This window comes from Epinephelus fuscoguttatus, unplaced genomic scaffold (genome assembly GCF_011397635.1).
Source record: "Epinephelus fuscoguttatus unplaced genomic scaffold, E.fuscoguttatus.final_Chr_v1 AP022699.1".
Lineage (NCBI taxonomy): Eukaryota > Metazoa > Chordata > Actinopteri > Perciformes > Serranidae > Epinephelus > Epinephelus fuscoguttatus.
In genome coordinates this window covers 912,661-932,535 of record NW_026057521.1, presented here as the reverse complement: position 1 = coordinate 932,535, position 19,875 = coordinate 912,661, and the positions used below count along the sequence as shown (strand labels likewise).

Here is a 19,875-nt window from a genome sequence, read left to right as displayed (position 1 = left end):
AAAGCAATTATTCTGTCACTTGATGCAGAAAAAGCCTTCGACAAGGTCAACTGGTCCTTCCTATTTGCCACCCTGAGTGGATTTGGCTTTGGAGAGTCATTTATCCAGTGAGTATCAGCCTTATATAATTTCCCTAAGGCCACAGTCACCACCAACCGGATCACATCTAAAAGCTTCATTTTGCAGAGAGGAACCAGACAAGGGTGCCCACTCTCGCCTCTACTGTTTGCAATATTCATCGAACCATTGGCTATGGCAGTCCGTCAGAACAGCAAGATCATAGGTATCCATTCCGCCTATTCAGAGCATAAAATTAATCTATATGCCGACGACATTTTACTTTCACTTTACTCCGAAATCGTCTTTACATGAAGTATTTAATCTCATAACAAATTTTTCTAAATTTTCGGACTACTCCATCAACTGGTCCAAATCGACAATAATGCCAATAACGGAGAACTCTTGGAATCCTGCAGACCAAACATTTTCTCTCCCTGTGGGCAACATAAGATATCTTGGCATAAATATTTCACCCAAACTATCAGACCTGGTCCACCTGAACTTTAGCCCGCTGCTAGATAAGATCTGTGGTGACCTGAAGCGCTGGAATAATCTTCCCATCTCCCTCCTGGGATGAATAGCCACAGTTAAAATGAAAATTCTACCCCAAATTAACTATTTTTTTCCATGATTCCATTCACACCCCCATCGAAATGGTTCCTGTCATTAGATTCTGCAATTATAAAATTCTACTCAAAGAACAAAACAGCAAAAATTAGCCTAAGCACCCTTCAGAAAAACAAATTGGAAGGGGGACTGGACGCTCCTAACTTTAAACATTACTATTTAGCTAACCAGCTTCAATACCTATTGAAATGGTTATATCCTAACGAAGACTACAACTCCTGGCTTGAACTAGAACAGGCGGACTGCAACAATATAAAACTCTCTGACCTCCCATTTATCACCACTACACTCAGACGTCATAACTGTTTTAAGAACCCAATGATTGCTTCCACCTTATCAGCCTGGTGGAAAACACTAGAAATCTTTTAAAATGGGAAAAGGAGCTGGGACCCTGACTTCTGGACTCAGATATGCAAAAATACATTTAAGATGACAAGACACACCAATATACAACTTATCCAATTTAAAGTACTCCACAGAACACACATCACTCAACAAAAAATGAATAGAATGGGCTTTAGTCAATCTGACACATGCACTCAGTGTACTCAGAACACTGCAGACACCTACTTTCATGCACTCTGGTTATGTTCACCCGTCCAGCACTTCTGGTCAACAGTCACTCAAAAACTCTCCTCCATTTTGAACTGCAGGATCCCATTATCTCCCAACCTGTGCTTAATTGGTGACTGATGACAATTGACCTCCCAAACAGCCACTGCAACTCTCTTCTTGTAGCTCTCGCCATCGCCAAGAAAACAATCCTAGTCAATTGGAAAGATAAACAGACCCTCAACATCAACCATTGGCTGAATCTCCTTGTAGAACACATTTCGCTGGAGAAAATATCTGCTGGCCACAGAAACCAATTAACATACTTTACAGAAAAATGGTCACCATTTATCCACTCACTAAACGTGTCTGTATAGTGCCACTCAGCCTGTGAGCATATGCCACCTGTGCATATAAATATTACAACTCAAGAAAGACTGTTGTGTAATATGTAACGTGTTTCTGTTAATGATGTAATCCCTAATCCCTCTATCTCTCTCACCACAATACACCACAGCGGTTCATCAGAACTCAAGGTCTTAAGCATGTGTTAGGTGCACCTTCTTCCCTTTGAATCCGGGCCTGCTCCCTGGCTCTGTGGGGGATCGCAGGGCCGGGCGGTTTCCCTTGGGGGCGGGTGCGTCTGGACTGCTCGCCCTGTGTGCCTGGGGGGGGCGGGGTCTCCTCGTGCTCCCTGGGCCTGGGGCGGCGTAGCCGGTCCCCCCAGGGGGCTGTTTCCGCCCCTGTTGGTGTGGGGTGGGTGGGCTCCTCCCCAGCCCGGGGTGCTGCGCGCGGGGGGTGTTCTGGTGCTGCGCAGTGTGGGCCTGCCCTGACCGTGGGCGCTGGGGGCCTCGCGGCGCCGGGGCCTGGTTGGTGCCACCATGGTTGGCGCCACCTTCTAGCCCCTCCCATCCATCCCTCCAGCCCCCGGGCCGGGCCCACACTGGCCTGGCCTCCTAAACCACATTTAGTTCACTCACCACACATTCCACAGTTTTAACGCACCACATACACTCACTCCTCGAGGTGCAGACCACGGATGGACTGGGGGGCTACATGATGGGGCAGGCTATGGGACAGTGGTGTCCTGTAGCCCTCCATGCTGCCCCCCGGCCCATCCTTATCTGCTCTCCAATTTTAAAGCACCACATACACCTACATCTTGGGGGACAGATGGGAACAGGTTCCAGGTGCCTTATGGCTGCACGGGCTGCAGGACAGCAGTGGGCTGTAGCCATCAGCCTTGCCCCCACCTGTCTCCTATGTCCCTCAATTTTAATGCACCACATCACACTTATGGGCACTCACATTCACATTCACGGTGTAGGGTTAATGTTTCTCCGTCAGGGATCGGAGAATCATAGTAAGGGGGGGGGTGGTGGGTTTACACACACTGTAGATACGCATGGCATGGCTAGTGGGGCCCGGCCCTCCTGGGCTGAGGGTTGAAGCCAGGGAGCCCATTTACATCATGGTGGTCTGGTCCGGCGTCTGCTGGTGGCCGGCGCCTGGTGCGAGCTCGTCCGGTGCGGTGCTGGTTCTCTCCCCGGGGGCGGTGCCAGGCCCCCGCGCCTGGCTCCTTGGGTCGGGAGCGGTCCCTGGGTGCGTCCGTGTGGTGGGGGCAGTCCGCGTCGGGCGGTGGGTGGGCGGGCCCTCCTGCCCCGCCTGTCTGGGGTGTGTCTCTGGCTCTCTGGGGGTGCTGGCCTTCGCCGCCCTGGGTCCTTGGGCCTGCGTGGTGTCCTGCAGCCTCTGCGGCTCCCTGGTCTTGGGGCCTGGGCGCTCCTGCGGTCTTGGGGTGCCATACCACCCCCCTTCCCCCGCAGGGCTGGCCCTGGACCCTGGTGATGGTTTTCATAAACACATTGGGAGGGTTCAAATACGTGCATGCATGTTCGATACTTCAGCTCCGTGACGCATCGCAAAGAACCGATGGGAACACTCCAAAGGGGCCCACTTGCGTCTCAGACCTACCACACCACGCTGGCAACTCTTCTCTACAATCGGGCTCTCCCCCTCCACCAAGACTCTCACATTTTTGGTGTTCAGTATAGACTCTTTTGTTTTTGTTTTTCAGTACAGTATAGTAGACATGTATATGTTTATTTTTGATAATCTGCATGAAGCACAACCACCTCAAGGCCACAATACATCAGCTACACTGCCTGTTTCTCCTCTGTTTTTTTCTTTCGTTTGTTTATTTGTTTGTTTGTTTTTCCTCCTTCTTCTCCACATGCACTGTCACTATATAACTCAGGACTTAAGCACCTGCCCCCTCCCCCTTGCTTGTTTCCTTACTTTCCCCTTGACACACTTTGGTGTATCACGGCCCTCTCTGGCTCATATTAGGAAGTTTTTCCAATAAAGGCTGTTAGGCTAGTCTCCAGGGAGGGTGGGTGACGGTCACAACCACACATTATGGGTATAAAATACCTGACTGCAAGATTAACAGTGCATCAATCTTCACAAGAAGCTTACACTCTTTAGTGGCGCTAAGCTATGAAGACCAATGCAGACAAGTAGGAAGAAAAAAAAAAAGAGAAAGTAGTCACAGACCAACTGTGTGATTTTCTCCATGATAATAATTTATTTGAGGAATTTCAGTCAGGATTTAGAGTGCATCAGAGCACTGAGACAGCACTAGTTAAAATTACAAATGACCTTCTGATTGCTTCAGACAAAGGACTTGTCTCTGTACTTGTTTTATTAGATCTTAGTGCGGCGTTTGACACAATTGACCATCAAATTCTACTGCAGAGACTGGATCACTTAATTGGCCTAAAAGGTTCTGCACTAAGCTGGTTTAAATCTTATTTATCTAATCGTTTTCAGTTTGTTCGCGTTCATAATGAACCATCCTTACGTACTAAAGTTTGTTTTGGAGTTCCGCAAGGTTCTGTGCTCGGACCAATCCTGTTTACTCTATATATGCTTCCTTTAGGTAACATCATTAGAAATCACTCTATAAATTTCCATTGTTATGCGGATGATACTCAGTTGTATTTATCGATGAAGCCAGAAGAAAGTAATCAATTAACTAAACTCCATAACTGCCTTAAAGACATAAAAACCTGGATGAGCACCAATTTCCTGATGTTAAATTCAGACAAAACTGAAGTTATTGTTCTTGGCCCCAAACAACTCAGAGACTCTTTATCTGATGACATAGTTTCTCTAGATGGCATTGCTCTGGCCTCTAGCACTACTGTAAGAAACCTCGGAGTGATATTTGATCAAGATTTGTCTTTTTATTCTCATTTAAAACAAACCTCACGGACTGCATTTTTTCATCTGTGTAATATTGTGAAAATTAGGCCTATCCTGACCCGAAAAGATGCAGAAAAATTGGTCCACGCTTTTGTTACCTCTAGGCTGGATTACTGTAACTCTCTATTATCAGGTAGCTCTAGTAAGTCCTTAAAAACTCTCCAGCTAATTCAGAATGCAGCAGCACATGTACTGACAGAAAGGCGAGAACACATTTCTCCTGTTTTAGCTTCTCTGCACTGGCTCTCCTGTAAAATCCAGAATTGAATTTAAAATCCTACTGTTAACTTATAAAGCTCTAAATGGTCAAGCTCCGTCATATCTTAGAGAGCTCATAGTGCCATATTATCCCACCAGAAGTCTGCGCTCAGAGAATGCAGGGTTACTCGTGGTCCCTAAAGTCTCCAAAAGTAGATCAGGAGCCAGAGCCTTCAGCTCTCAGGCGCCGCTCTTGTGGAATCATCTTCCTGTTCTGGTCCGGGAGGCAGACCCCGTCTCCACCTGTAAGACTAGACTTAAGACTTTCCTCTTTGATAACGCTTATAGTTAGGGCTGGCTCAGGCTTGCCCTGTACCAGCCCCTAGTTAGGCTGACTTAGGCCTAGTCTGCCGGAGGACCCCCCTATAATACACTGGGCACCTTCTCTCCTTCTCTCTCTCTCTCTCTCTCTCTCTCTCTCTCTCTCTCTCGTATTCTATTACTGCATCTTGCTAACTCGGCCATTCTGGATGTCACTAACTCGGCTTCTTCTCCGGAGCCTTTGTGCTCCACTGTCTCTCAGATTAACTCATATCACAGCGGTGCCTGGACAGCGTGACGTGTGTGGTTGTGCTGCTGTGGTCCTGCCAGATGCCTCCTGCTGCTGCTGCCATCATTAGTCATTAGTCATACTTCTACTGTTATTATACACATATGACTATTGTCACACATGTATACTGCCAGATATTAATACATACTTTCAACATATTGTACCACAGTAACCAGAACTATAACTATAATATTATTACTTTCAATAATGTTGTTGTAAGCTACTGTCATTACCTGCATCTCTCTCTCTCTCTCTCTCTCTCTCTCTCTCTCTGTCTCATTGTGTCATGTGGATTACTGTTAATTTATCATGCTGATCTGTTCTGTACGACATCTATTGCACGTCTGTCCGTCCTGGAAGAGGGATCCCTCCTCAGTTGCTCTTCCTGAGGTTTCTACCGTTTTTTCCCCGTTAAAGGGTTTTTTGGGGAGTTTTTCCTGATCAGCTGTGAGGGTCATAAGGACAGAGGGATGTCGTATGCTGTAAAGCCCTGTGAGGCAAATTGTGATTTGTGATATTGGGCTTTATAAATAAAACTGAAATTGAAATTGAAAGTTTTAACACTTCAGCTGCTGACAGTGTTAACATTTCAACTGTTTACAGTGTTAATATTTCAGCTGTTTACAGTGTTGAGGCTTCAACTTTTTACTGTGTTAACACTTCAGCTTTTTCTGTTTTCAGCTGTTCACAGTTTTCAGCTCTCACTCTTCCACTCCTTTCAGTGTTTACACACCCACTGACAGTTTGCTCAGGAAATGAGGGGTCCGTTTCACAAAGCAGGTTTAGTAAAAACTCAGAGTCTGTTAACCCTGAAATGAGGGAAACTCTGAGTTGTCCGTTTCAAAAAGGGAGGTAACTCAAACCAGAGAAAGAGGGGTAACTCTAGTCTGTTTCAGAGAGAGAGGTAACTTAAGCTCTCGGTCAGTTACCGTAGTAACAGACTCTATGAACCTAACCTGGTCGGGACCAGGTTTTTCTCAATGAACCTTGAGTTTCTCTCTGTCTCCGCCCTCTTTCAGAGCCACACACTCCATCTGATTTCCTCATTCATTCAGTCAGCAGGCGAGTTTTGGCGTAGCCTAGTTCTGCCGTCTGTCATTTTAAAAAATCAGAGTCAGTATATTAGAAGTCCATTAGGCACAGTAGGTGGAGACTTTTTTCACTAACATGGCATGTCCTTTTGATAACGATCCCGTGGATGAAGGTGCAGCATTACTGCGCAGAGAATTAAATATTCGTCGGGAGATGGTTATCAGACCGCGCATAGATGTTCTAGCATTTCCACACAATTATCTTTTTGAGCTGTACCGTTTCACGTCACAGTCCATCATCTACATACACAACCTAATCCGTCCTTACATTTGCAACATTACCAGTCATAGTCATGCTCTCACATCCCAGCAGATATTGTGTGTTGCGCTGTGTTTCTTTGCGAATGGAAGTTTTTTGTACAATGTCGGAGATGCTGAGCACTTGAGTAAGGCAACTGTACATTTATGCAGGGCGGTCAGAAAAGTGTGCTCGTTTTACGGGCATCTGCCTTCTTTCTGTTGGCTGAGTAGAAGTCTGTGTTAGTTTAAATAGGCTTAATTATTTAACAGAACATGATATAGATGAGAAGACATTTATGTGTGTGAAAACAGCATTATGTTGGCGATACAACAACTGCACAGTCAAACAGCCACTTAATATTTACTTTACAATGTAAAACATGATCAAAATGAGGTACCCCCATGAGATTATGCCGAGGTCTTACCTGTTTGAACAGTGTTTTTATATTTCAATCTAAACTGCTGCCAAGTGCGCTTCTCCCCCGCGGGATTGCACCTAAATGAAATAAATTAATAGGCTACCATTCAAGACCCGAGCAGCAATGTTCTCCCACACCGTCTCCCTCTCTTTTGCAGCTGCAGCGGTGTTGCACTTCTTTTTGAAAACGTGTGCAAACTCGCTGTATGAGCGCATTAAGATTTCTAATTCTAGTGGGGTGAAAAACGCAGCCCTCCTCTTCCCCGTTGCCATGGTGACTCGTTGAATCGGGGCTCCATTGATGCTGGCTTTTTATAGTTGTGGTGCACGCGCTTAACTCCAGGTGAAACTACTCCGAGTTGATTAAACTGATTCAAATCAGCTGTTCTGGAACCGGAAACTCAGAGTTTCCTATCTCAGAGTAGATCAACTCAGAGTTCAGGATTAGACTCAGAGTTTGTTGAACCTGCTTTGTGAAACAGACCCCAGATCTATTACACACACAACAACAACAACGACAACAACAGAGGAGTTGATCTCCTCACAGCTCAGTGTATTTTTTATTTACTCTCCTCTGTATCTTTTGTTTGTTTGTTTCACACACAAACACAAGACATCATGTGTTTATAGGGAAATATGTATTTTGTTTACACGTTCATTTACCAGTTTTACTGCACATACACAAACTGGTTTATGTGATTAGTTGTTTGTTTGTCAACATGTTATGAGAACATATTAAGGTAACAGTTCCTGTGTTAATGAATCAGATTCTGTTGTTATTTATGTTTACAGAACGGTGTGTATCAGTTCTGAGGTTCTGTTTGTTTATGTGTTAGAACACAGTCCAGGTTGTTTACACCACGTGTGATGATGTCATACAGGTCAGTTAGTGACTACTATTATACTATACTAGTATAGTATATATACTACTATTCTGACTCTGTCTCTGACTCTGACTCTGTCTCTGTCTCTGACTGACTCTGACTCTGACTCTGTCTCTGACTCTGATTCTGACTCTGTCTCTGACTCTGACTCTGACTCTGTCTCTGTCTCTGACTGACTCTGACTCTGTCTCTGTCTCTGACTCTGACTCTGTCTCTGTCTCTGACTCTTTCTCTGACTGACTCTGACTCTGTCTCTGTCTCTGATTCTGACTCTTTCTCTGACTGACTCTTACTCTGTCTCTGTGACTGACTCTGACTCTGTCTCTGACTGACTCTGACTCTTTCTGTCTCCGTCTCTGACTCTGACTCTGTCTCTGACTGACTCTGACTCTTTCTGTCTCCGTCTCTGACTCTGACTCTGACTGACTCTGACTCTTTCTCTGACTGACTCTGACTCTGACTCTGTCGCTGTCTCTGATTCTGACTGACACTGACTCTGACTCTTTCTCTGACTGTCTCTTTCTCTGACTGACTCTGACTCTGACTCTTTCTCTGACTGACTCTGACTCTGTCGCTGTCTCTGATTCTGACTCTTTCTCTGACTGACTCTGACTCTTTCTCTGACTGACTCTGACTCTGTCTCTGTCTCTGACTCTGACTCTTTCTCTGACTGACTCTTACTCTGTCTCTGTGACTGGCTCTGTCTCTGACTCTGTCTCTGTCTCTGACTGACTCTGACTCTGACTCTTTCTCTGACTGACTCTGGCTCTGACTCTGTCTCTGATTCTGACTCTGACTCTGACTCTTTCTCTGACTGACTCTGACTCTGTCTCTGTCTCTGACTCTGACTCTTTCTCTGACTGACTCTGACTCTGACTCTGTCTCTGTGACTGACTCTGACTCTGACTCTGTCTCTGTCTCTGACTGGCTCTGGCTCTGTCTCTGTCTCTGATTTTGACTCTGTCTCTGTCTCTGACTGACTCTGGCTCTGACTCTTTCTCTGACTGACTCTGACTCTGTCTCTGACTTTGACTCTGTCTCTGTCTCTGACTGACTCTGACTCTGACTCTTTCTCTGACTGACTCTGACTCTGTCTCTGACTCTGACTCTTTCTCTGACTGACTCTTACTCTGTCTCTGTGACTGACTCTGTCTCTGACTGACTCTGTCTCTGTCTCTGACTGACTCTGACTCTGACTCTTTCTCTGACTGACTCTGACTCTGTCTCTGACTCTGACTCTTTCTCTGACTGACTCTTACTCTGTCTCTGTCTCTGACTCTGTCTCTGTCTCTGACTGACTCTGACTCTGTCTCTGTCTCTGACTGACTCTGACTCTGACTCTGTCTCTGTCTCTGACTCTGACTCTGTCTCTCACTCTGCCTCTGTCTTTAACTCTGTCTTTGTCTTTGACCCTGTCTCTGTCTTTGACTCTGTCTCTGTCTCTGACTGTCTCTCTCTCTCTGTCTCTGACTCTGTCTCTGACTCTGACTCTGTCTCTGCCTCTGTCTTTGTCTTTGACCCTGTCTCTGTCTCTGACTGTCTCTCTCTCTCTGTCTCTGACTCTGTCTCTGACTCTGACTCTGTCTCTGTCTCTGTCTCGGTCTCCGTCTCCATCTCTGACTCTGACTCTGACTCTGTCTCTGTGTCTGACACTTCCACACTTTGAGACATTTTAAATGCCTCTGATCACGTGTCCTCCCGTGGTCATTGACCCTAACCCATTGATACCTCATCAATAAAGCATCAGAGTGATTTTAACAAAGACGCCATAACCCCCCAGATTTTCAGAAGGCGTGTCAACCTCCAGGTGAGTCAGAGCCCACCCACCCCCTCCATGTGGTTGCCGTAGTTACCTGTGGCAGAACAGCAGCAGTGACATCATAGTGGCATCTGAGCCCCGTCCAGTGGGTGGAGCTCTAACGGGGACTGACCAATGAGGGTGAGGGGAAGCGGGCGGCAGGCCGGGGCGCGGAGCTGACGGGGTCACCTGAGGTTGTGGTTGGTGGGCAGTTCTGGGTTTCTGACCCCAGGAGGGCGGGGTCAGGGACCTCCGACTCGTCTTGTGTTTGGGCTCAGAGGCCATCAGCGCAGCGCCCGGCCAGGACTCCCTGACACCTGACACCTGACCTTTGACCCGCCTCCGATCCCGTAACACAACAGAAGCCTCTGGTTGCTTAGCAACAAGCTGTAGCGTCTTGCGAGGGAGGGGCGGGGTCGACGGAGGACGGCGCTGAGGACGAGGACAGGGGGTGGGGTCAGAGAGGGGAGAGGATGGCTGCCCTTGCCCCAAAATCATTTTCTTTACACTCCCAAACATGTCCAACCAATCACAGCCCAGCGTCAGTCATGTCCAGTCAGAGCTCAGCTACAGACCGCAGGAACCTGCTGACCAATCAGTAGTCAGATCATCCAACGAGAAGGTGATTCAAAGCAACTGCTTCAATGTCCACCCTCGTTAACGTCCACAGTCTTAGTTGTTCCCCGTTCCTGTCTCCTGTCCTCCAGACTGTCTCTGATTGGCTGCCTCAGGTCCCTGAGAACTTTGTCCAATCAGCAGCAGCTGTCTCAGGACGTCCACATGTTGACTGTTAGACTCTGAGTGTCTCTGAGTGTCTCCTCTAAACAACCCCGCCTCCCACACCCACACACTCTCTGCCCTCTGATTGGCTGCTGCCTCATTCCAGCCCCTGCCCACTCACTGTCAGCCAATAGGAACACTGCAGGGGAATTCTCCTATCGCCCACTCAGAGTCAGTCTGAACACAGAGTTTCATTCATTCATGTATTCATGTGTTCACACAGTCAGACTCAGACAGGTTCAGACATCAGCTGATACTGTAAATAAATAACTGTTTATATATCAGTGATTAATTATTATGAATCAAACTGAAACATGTTTTTACACCCAACTGCTATTATTATCACATTAATTCATTTATATATCAGTAATTTATATAATTTAAGATCCAACATGTTTCTAATCTCCTGGATGCTGCAACATATTAACTACAGACATACACAATATATGAATCAAACTGAAACATACAAACTCTTTATCAGTAATTAATGTTTATGACACAGATTTATTAACTAATCAAAAAGTAATTAACTGAATATGATTCAAACTGAAACATGCTTCTACACCTGCTGACTGAGATCAAATTCACTATTAATAAATCAGAAATTAATATATGAAAAATGAATTAATATATGAGAGTATTTAATATATGAAAATTATTAGTATTTCAGAATTTAACTAAACAAAATAAATAAATAAGATAACAGAGAATAATTAAAATATCAGAGTTTACTGAATATGACAGAGTTGTATTTATATATCAAAAAATAAGAAATATATTAGAAGTTAATTAAAATATTAGAAGCTATTTGACACATCAGAGGTTTTTAAATAAATTAAATATATATGAATTTATTTATTGATAAATCATGAAATAATAATTTTTTCTGATAATAAATATTTACAAATAATTCATCAGAAACTGATTAAAATATAAAAAAATGTTTAATACAACAAAATTCATTATCGTTATTATTATTGTTGTCATTATTATTATTAGTATTGTAGTTGTTGTTGTTGTTGTTGTTGTGTATGGTGGTGTTTACACAGTCTCATTGTTAGTTAATATTTATTTACATTTTTCTGTAAAAGTAAACATCAACATCCACAAAAAGTTTCTGAGGAGAATTTCAGATGTTTCATAAACAATCATCAACTATTTGTTTTTATGTATTTATATATTGTTGCTGCTGTTGTTGTTGTTGTTGTTGTTGTTGTTAGATCAGAACCTGGAGGGTTTCCAGCTGAGGGCTGGGCTGTGACATCATCAGTGGGTGGGTCTTATTCTACAGTTAACAGGTAATCAGTGCGATGCAGCATCTTTCTAGGACCAATCACTTCTGTCATGTCATGCCCCGCCCCCTGTTGATGACACAGCCCTGTTTACATTGGTTCTGATCCAAACTGGTGGGGATGTAGCTGGTTCTCACCTATAAGTTTCTAAGAGTCCTGAAAGGACCGGTTTCAGAACCAGGGTCAATCAATCTGTTGTGGAGACGGCCTGTGTTCGGGAATATTGACCGATAGACGTTTCGCTGTCTCTGAATCAATACGTCCTCTTTGTGTCTTAATCTGGCGTCCACACCATGAGTCTGTTCTCGCTGCTCTGAGATCAGCTGACGGTGCTCTGAGTGTGTGTGGTATGTAGGTCAGTGGCGTGTCACACTGGAGTTAACCTCCGCTCTGAGGGAACTGAAGTAATCTGCTCAGGAAGAGGTCAACGTCCACCACAGAACCCTCAGGGTTCTACAACAACAGACATGTTCTACAACCATAGACACGTTCTACAACCATAGACACGTTCTACAACAACAGACACATTCTACAACCATAGACACGTTCTACAACCATAGACACGTTCTACAACCATAGACGCGTTCTACCACCACAGACACGTTCCACAACCATAGACACATGCTACAACCACAGACACATGCTACAACCATAGACACATTCTACCACCACAGACACGTTCTACAACCATAGACACATGCTACAACCACAGACACATGCTACAACCATAGACACGTTCTACCACCACAGACACGTTCTACAACCATAGACACATGCTACAACCACAGACACATGCTACAACCACAGACACATTCTACCACCACAGACACGTTCTACAACCATAGACACATGCTACAACCACAGACACATGCTACAACCACAGACACATTCTACCACCACAGACACGTTCTACAACCATAGACACATGCTACAACCACAGACACATGCTACAACCATAGACACATTCTACCACCACAGACACGTTCTACAACCATAGACACATGCTACAACCACAGACACATTCTACAACCACAGACACGTTCTACAACCACAGACACCATTCCACAACCACAGACACCTTCTACAACCACAGACACATTCTACAACCATAGACACATTCTACCACCACAGACACATGCTACAATCATAGACACATTCTACCACCACAGACACATGCTACAACCACAGACACATGCTACAACCATAGACACATGCTACAACCACAGACACATGCTACAATCATAGACACATTCTACCACCACAGACACATTCTACAACCACAGACACATTCTACAATCACAGACACGTTCTACAACCACAGACACCATTCCACAACCACAGACACCTTCTACAACCATAGACACATGCTACAACCACAAACACATTCTACAACCACAGACACATTCTACAACCACAGACACATTCTACAACCACAGACACCATTCCACAACCACAGACACCTTCTACAACCACAGACACATTCTACAACCACAGACACGTTCTACAACCATAGACACATTTGACACCCACAGACACATGCTACAATCATAGACACATTCTACCACCACAGACACGTTCTACAACCATAGATACATTTGACAACCACAGACACATGCTACAACCACAGACACCTTCTACAATCACAGACACATTCTACAACCACAGACACCTTCTACAACCACAGACACATGCTACAACCACAGACACATGCTACAACCATAGACACATGCTACAACCATAGACACGTTCTACAACCACAGACACATTCTACAACCATAGACACGTTCTACAACCATAGACACATTTGACACCCACAGACACATTCTACAACCACAGACACGTTCTACAACCATAGACACATTCTACAACCACAGACACGTTCTACAACCATAGACACATTTGACACCCACAGACACATGCTACAATCATAGACACATTCTACCACCACAGACACGTTCTACAACCATAGATACATTTGACAACCACAGACACATTCTACAACCACAGACACGTTCTACAACCATAGACACGTTCTACAATCATAGACATGTTCCCTCAGTGTGTTCATGGTGACATAGAACATGACTCCATCATCCATCAATCATCAGTAGCTGTAGTAATGATTGTTCGAGTTGTATCTGTTCCCTGCAGCTGTCTGTCCACATGTCTCTGTCTGTCTGTCTGCAGCTAACTGTAGATGAGACACCTCCCCACAGCGGCCACACCCACCAGTGAGTCATGAATAACTTACCTGTCATCCCCCGACAGGCTGAAGATGGTTTCGTCCAGACTGAAGGCTGCTGGAGTTTGAATGGGGGTCAGAGTGGGATGGTACGGTCCAGCAGGGGGGGAGCTGGGCTGAGAGTGGGACAGCCTGAGGACAGACTGAGAGGGACAGGTGAGAGAGACAGGTGAGACAGGCAGATGAGACAGGTCAGTATAAAGTATCGAAACTGTTCACTTCATCCAATGAAATTGCTTCGTACCCGTCCTGCAGAATCGACGTCCAATCGTAGAGGTGGAGGGACGATTCGTGGGCGGGGCGAAGGAGGTGGAAGGGTGGATTCAAAACCCTGAGCTCCCATTGGGTCCTTGAGGTCCAGGAGCCGGATGTTGATTGGCTCTTGGTGTGTCGGAGAAGGCGGCCCGCTGTGCAGCACAAGCCCCGCCCCCTCCTTGCCACGGATTGGCTGAGCCAGCAAGTGGGCGGTGTCCTGAGAGTGGACTGCACCTCTGTCTATGTCCCGACCAATCATCTCCAGGGACTCCAGCGAGTGGGCATGTCTCATGGTGTCCATCACCCGCTTGAATACTGCCCCTTCATGACGCTCCACAAAGTCCGTGCACGTCCATCGTCCGCGGTGGTATGGCTCGCCCCGTCCACCGCTGCCGGCCCCGCCCACCGCCAGCCTCACCACCCTGAACCTGGAGGAAGACCCCGCTCCCTGCCCTGAGGCATCGTGGGAGATGTATTTCCTCTTCAGAGAGGGCGTGGTCGGCTGGGAGGAGCTTCCCTGAGCGCTGCAGGAGGAGGAGGCTGCTGATTGGACGACGGTCAGGACCACACTGGGAGCTGATTGGCCAGCCAGAGTCTGGTTGATGTCTGAGGTCACACTGGTGATCTGGAAGCCACTCCTCTTTTTACCACCGCTCATCCTCTTACTCACACACACACACACACACACACACACACACTACAGCCTCACTAAAACACAGAGAAAAAAATGGTTAATGTATGTTATTAGGACATTTCATTAACCCTTTACACTCTATGCAGTAGAAACAGTCCTCAGTGTCTACACTGGGGGTTTTCTTTGTGATGTCATTTCCTGGAGTATCTGCACAACCTGAGCTAAAGTTTGTTTGAGTGAATAATGAATTTTATTTTAAATGTCTTGACTATCACATGAATGACACAAAGAGACAGACAACCACACGCACATTGTCAGCTACGGACAATTTAGAGTCACCAATTAACCTGCATGTCTTTGGACTGTGGGGGGAAGCTGGAGCACTTGGAGGAAACCCACGCTGACACGGGGAGAACATGAGGGAGCACCTGGAGGAAACCCACGCTGACACAGGGAGAACATGTCGCAGCACCCGGAGGAAACCCATGCTGACACGCGAAGAACATGTCGGAGCACCTGGAGGAAACCCACGCTGACACGGGGAGAACATGAGGGAGCACCTGGAGGAAACCCACGCTGACACAGGGAGAACATGTCGCAGCACCCGGAGGAAACCCAAGCTGACACGCGAAGAACATGTCGGAGCACCTGGAGGAAACCCACACTGACACGGGGACAACATGTCAGAGCACCTGGAGGAAACCCACGCTGACACGGGGAGAACATGCAGACTCCACACAGAAGGGCTCGCTCACCCTGGGGTTCAAACCCGTGAGGTGACGGTGCTAACCACTGCACAACTGTGCTGCCTGTACATTATATAGTTTTTCAGCAGTGAAAAAGTGTTCCTGGTTCTTCTGGCATGACGTCACATGTGTGTTTCATGTGGGTTTTACACCTCATGTAATGTGGCATGATAATGTCATTATGAGTGTACAACATGTTGGTGGTGAAGAAGAAGCCTGAACTTCCTGCTGATGAAAGAATGAATGTTCTACCACAGTTTTAATTTCACATCAGTTCAAACAGAATCATGAGAGCAGCGACCATCACAGGGCAGATGTTTTCACCGCCATCAGAACATGTCAGAGCACCTGGAGGAAACCCACGCTGACACGCGAAGAACATGTTGGAGCACCTGGAGGAAACCCACACTGACACAGGGAGAACATGTCAGAGCACCTGGAGGAAACCCACGCTGACATGGGAAGAACATGTGGGAGCACCTGGAGGAAACCCACGCTGAGACAGGGAGAACATGTCGGATCACCTGGAGGAAACCCACACTGACACAGGGAGAACATGTCAGAGCACCTGGAGGAAACCCACACTGACATGGGAAGAACATGTCGCAGCACCTGGAGGAAACCCATGCTGACACGGGAAGAACATGTCAGAGCACCTGGAGGAAACCCACACTGACATGGGAAGAACATGTCAGAGCACCCGGAGGAAACCCACACTGACACAGGAAGAACATGTCAGAGCACCTGGAGGAAACCCACACTGACACAGGAAGAACATGTCGCAGCACCTGGAGGAAACCCACACTGACATGGGAAGAACATGTCGCAGCACCTGGAGGAAACCCATGCTGACACGGGAAGAACATGTCAGAGCACCTGGAGGAAACCCACACTGACATGGGAAGAACATGTCAGAGCACCTGGAGGAAACCCACACTGACACGGGAAGAACATGTCAGAGCACCTGGAGGAAACCCACACTGACATGGGAAGAACATGTCAGAGCACCTGGAGGAAACCCACGCTGACACGGGGAGAACATGTGGGAGCACTTGGAGGAAACCCACGCTGACACGGGGAGAACATGTGGGAGCACTTGGAGGAAACCCACGCTGACACAGGGAGAACATGTCGCAGCACCTGGAGGAAACCCACACTGACACGGGGAGAACATGTCAGAGCACCTGGAGGAAACCCACACTGACATGGGAAGAACATGTCGGAGCACCTGGAGGAAACCCACGCTGACAAGGGAGAACATGTCGGAGCATCTGGAGGAAACCCACGCTGACACAGGGAGAACATGTCAGAGCACCTGGAGGAAACCCACACTGACAAGGGAGAACATGTCGGAGCATCTGGAGGAAACCCATGCTGACACGGGAAGAACATGTCAGAGCACCTGGAGGAAACCCACACTGACATGGGAAGAACATGTCGCAGCACCTGGAGGAAACCCATGCTGACACGGGAAGAACATGTCAGAGCACCTGGAGGAAACCCACACTGACATGGGAAGAACATGTCAGAGCACCTGGAGGAAACCCACACTGACACGGGAAGAACATGTCGCAGCACCTGGAGGAAACCCACACTGACACGGGAAGAACATGTCAGAGCACCTGGAGGAAACCCACGCTGACACAGGGAGAACATGTCAGAGCACCTGGAGGAAACCCACACTGACATGGGGAGAACATGTCAGAACACCTGGAGGAAACCCACGCTGACACAGGGAGAACATGTCAGAGCACCTGGAGGAAACCCACGCTGACACAGGGAGAACATGTCAGAGCACCTGGAGGAAACCCACACTGACACAGGGAGAGCATGTCAGAGCACCTGGAGGAAACCCACACTGACACAGGGAGAACATGTCAGAGCACCTGGAGGAAACCCACGCTGACACGGGGAGAACATGCAGACTCCACACAGAAGGGCTCGCTCACCCTGGGGTTCAAACCCGTGAGGTGACGGTGCTAACCACTGCACAACTGTGCTGCCTGTACATTATATAGTTTTTCAGCAGTGAAAAAGTGTTCCTGGTTCTTCTGGCATGACGTCACATGTGTGTTTCATGTGGGTTTTACACCTCATGTAATGTGGCATGATAATGTCATTATGAGTGTACAACATGTTGGTGGTGAAGAAGAAGCCTGAACTTCCTGCTGATGAAAGAATGAATGTTCTACCACAGTTTTAATTTCACATCAGTTCAAACAGAATCATGAGAGCAGCGACCATCACAGGGCAGATGTTTTCACCGCCATCAGGTACGGTAACACAAGGTAATGACACGACGACACAGAGGACAGGAGTGTTTACGCTGTGTCTGTCACTGTTCTTATTTATATGTACGTATAAACAGAATGATGTAAACACAGGTCTGCGGCCGTCGGCAGGACGTCACAAGGTTTTAAAGGGTTAAAAACTGGAGTGTTCAAATAGACAAAACTTTATTAGTACCATGACGCTGACACAGGTGTACACTCTGACACTCTACCTGCTGTTGTCCCCAAACAGGAGATGAGTCCTCACAGTGTGGTACCTGCTTCATGTCCCCATAACGTATGAAAACAAACACAGTCTGTCTGCTCAGGTCCAGTCAAACGCAGAGTAACGACCCCGTCTCACTACACTTCCTGTCTGTCTGTCCCCTGCTACAGTCTGTGTCTCTCGTCTGAAACTGGTTTTCTTCTTCTGTGTTTCCTGTTTCCTCTGAGTCACCACGCTGCTACTGCTTGTTGTTGCCTCAGTCTGCTGCCTGTTGCACAACCTGGATTAACGTGTGTGTGTGTGTGTGTGTGTGTGTGTGTGTGTGTGTGTGTGTGCGCGTGTGTGTGTGTGTGTGTGTGTGTGTGTGTGTGTGTGCATGCATGCTCAGTTCAGGTTCTGCAAGATCTCAACTGTTGAAACAACAATCACCTTCAGTCTGTACATTTACTGCTACTCTCAGTACTCTGTACTCTCAGTATTTCAGTGTTGGAGACGTTCTGCTGTTCCACAGGTCAGATTAAAGTACATGTTCTTTGTTCTCTGACCACTGCAGGGTCTTCACACTCTCACATGTTTCTAACTGTGTTCCTGTGTGGGACACACGAGCTGCTCTGATTGGACCAATAGATGAACGTCTGCATGCCGATTGGCTAAACAATGATGACACTTCCAGCTGACAGAAACCTCCACTCCTTCATATACAGGCTGCGTTCACAGGAAGTGACCCTACGAGTCCCCCTGAAGTCACGTTCATGTCCTCAAAACTACAAATGTACTGAGAGACTCAAGTTCATGACTTCCTGTGTCGTAAATGTGAGTTCCACATGAACGCAGAAACACAGCAGTTCTGTGTCAACGTGATGATTCTTATTCAAACGTGAGGACACGGAGGAGGTAACTCTGAGATGGACGGGGCCAAAATAACCTCTGATTATAGAGACGACTGGATGTCCACTTGTCCTCCTGTCTTCAGGACACTTTGTCCAATCACAGGACATTTTAGAGAGGCCTTGTTCCTACTGGCTGCTCTACAGATGCAGATGAGCATGCACGTCCCTTCAGATGGTGAAAGTCTGAGTCAGTGGAGGAGAAAGTTTCTGTTCCTGCTGTGACAACAACTGTTTACACTGCAGAGCAACTCAGAGCTAGAGATGGGCGATATGGCTGAAAAGTATATCACAATATAGCTGGTTCATACTGATCGATAACGATAATTATCGATAATTCTTCAATAACCTACATGTATTTAAAATAAGGACCAGGAGAAAATAAATAAATTTTAACACTTTCTTCTGATTTCAATCACAGTCATCAGTCAATGCACACGGAGGAAAATGTATTGTCAACTAGGGCTGCACGATATTGGAAAAAACTGACATTGAGATTTTTATAATTTTTTTTGCAATATATATTGCGATATTAAAAAATACAAGAATTTTCACCAGATGACTTGAATAGCTCTATTTGGAAAGAATTAGGTTGGCCCACCATGACACCATTGTATTCATATAATGCCCTTCTATTAATCCAGGCTAAGGTCAGTGGTTGGATAATAAAATTAATCATTTGTAATTCAAAAACCAAAAAACAGTAAATCTGTTATTTGATTCAAAACAAAAAACGGAAAACTGATTTTGTTGTCAGAACCAAATAATGAAAAACCAATCAAACCCGGCCCGTTTTTATTT

The 19,875-nt window shown here is 46.5% G+C and overlaps 2 protein-coding genes across 3 annotated transcripts in view; both read right to left on the bottom strand.

Annotated features, from left to right (window-relative positions):
• Positions 1-16,035, bottom strand: part of zgc:153012 (uncharacterized protein LOC777626 homolog) — a 25,310-nt gene extending 9,275 nt beyond the window's left edge. Inside the window, exons 1-2 of one of the 2 annotated variants that reach the window (XM_049570863.1) lie at positions 14,301-16,035; positions 14,066-14,199 (exon numbers count right to left, since the gene is read on the bottom strand). In XM_049570863.1, coding sequence (XP_049426820.1) covers positions 14,066-14,199; positions 14,301-14,969 — 803 coding nt within the window. In that variant the 5' untranslated portion in view covers positions 14,970-16,035. The remainder of the gene's footprint in view (positions 1-14,065; positions 14,200-14,300) is intronic. The other variant, XM_049570862.1, reaches the window with a different exon arrangement.
• LOC125885348 (uncharacterized) lies at positions 15,957-19,875 on the bottom strand. Its single transcript, XM_049570831.1, has 6 exons — positions 17,534-19,875; positions 17,446-17,489; positions 16,656-16,919; positions 16,436-16,523; positions 16,183-16,347; positions 15,957-16,039 (listed from the first exon to the last, which is right to left on the bottom strand). The coding sequence occupies exons 1-6, from the start codon at positions 17,565-17,567 to the stop codon at positions 15,957-15,959; spliced, it is 678 nt and encodes a 225-aa protein (XP_049426788.1). The 5' UTR covers positions 17,568-19,875.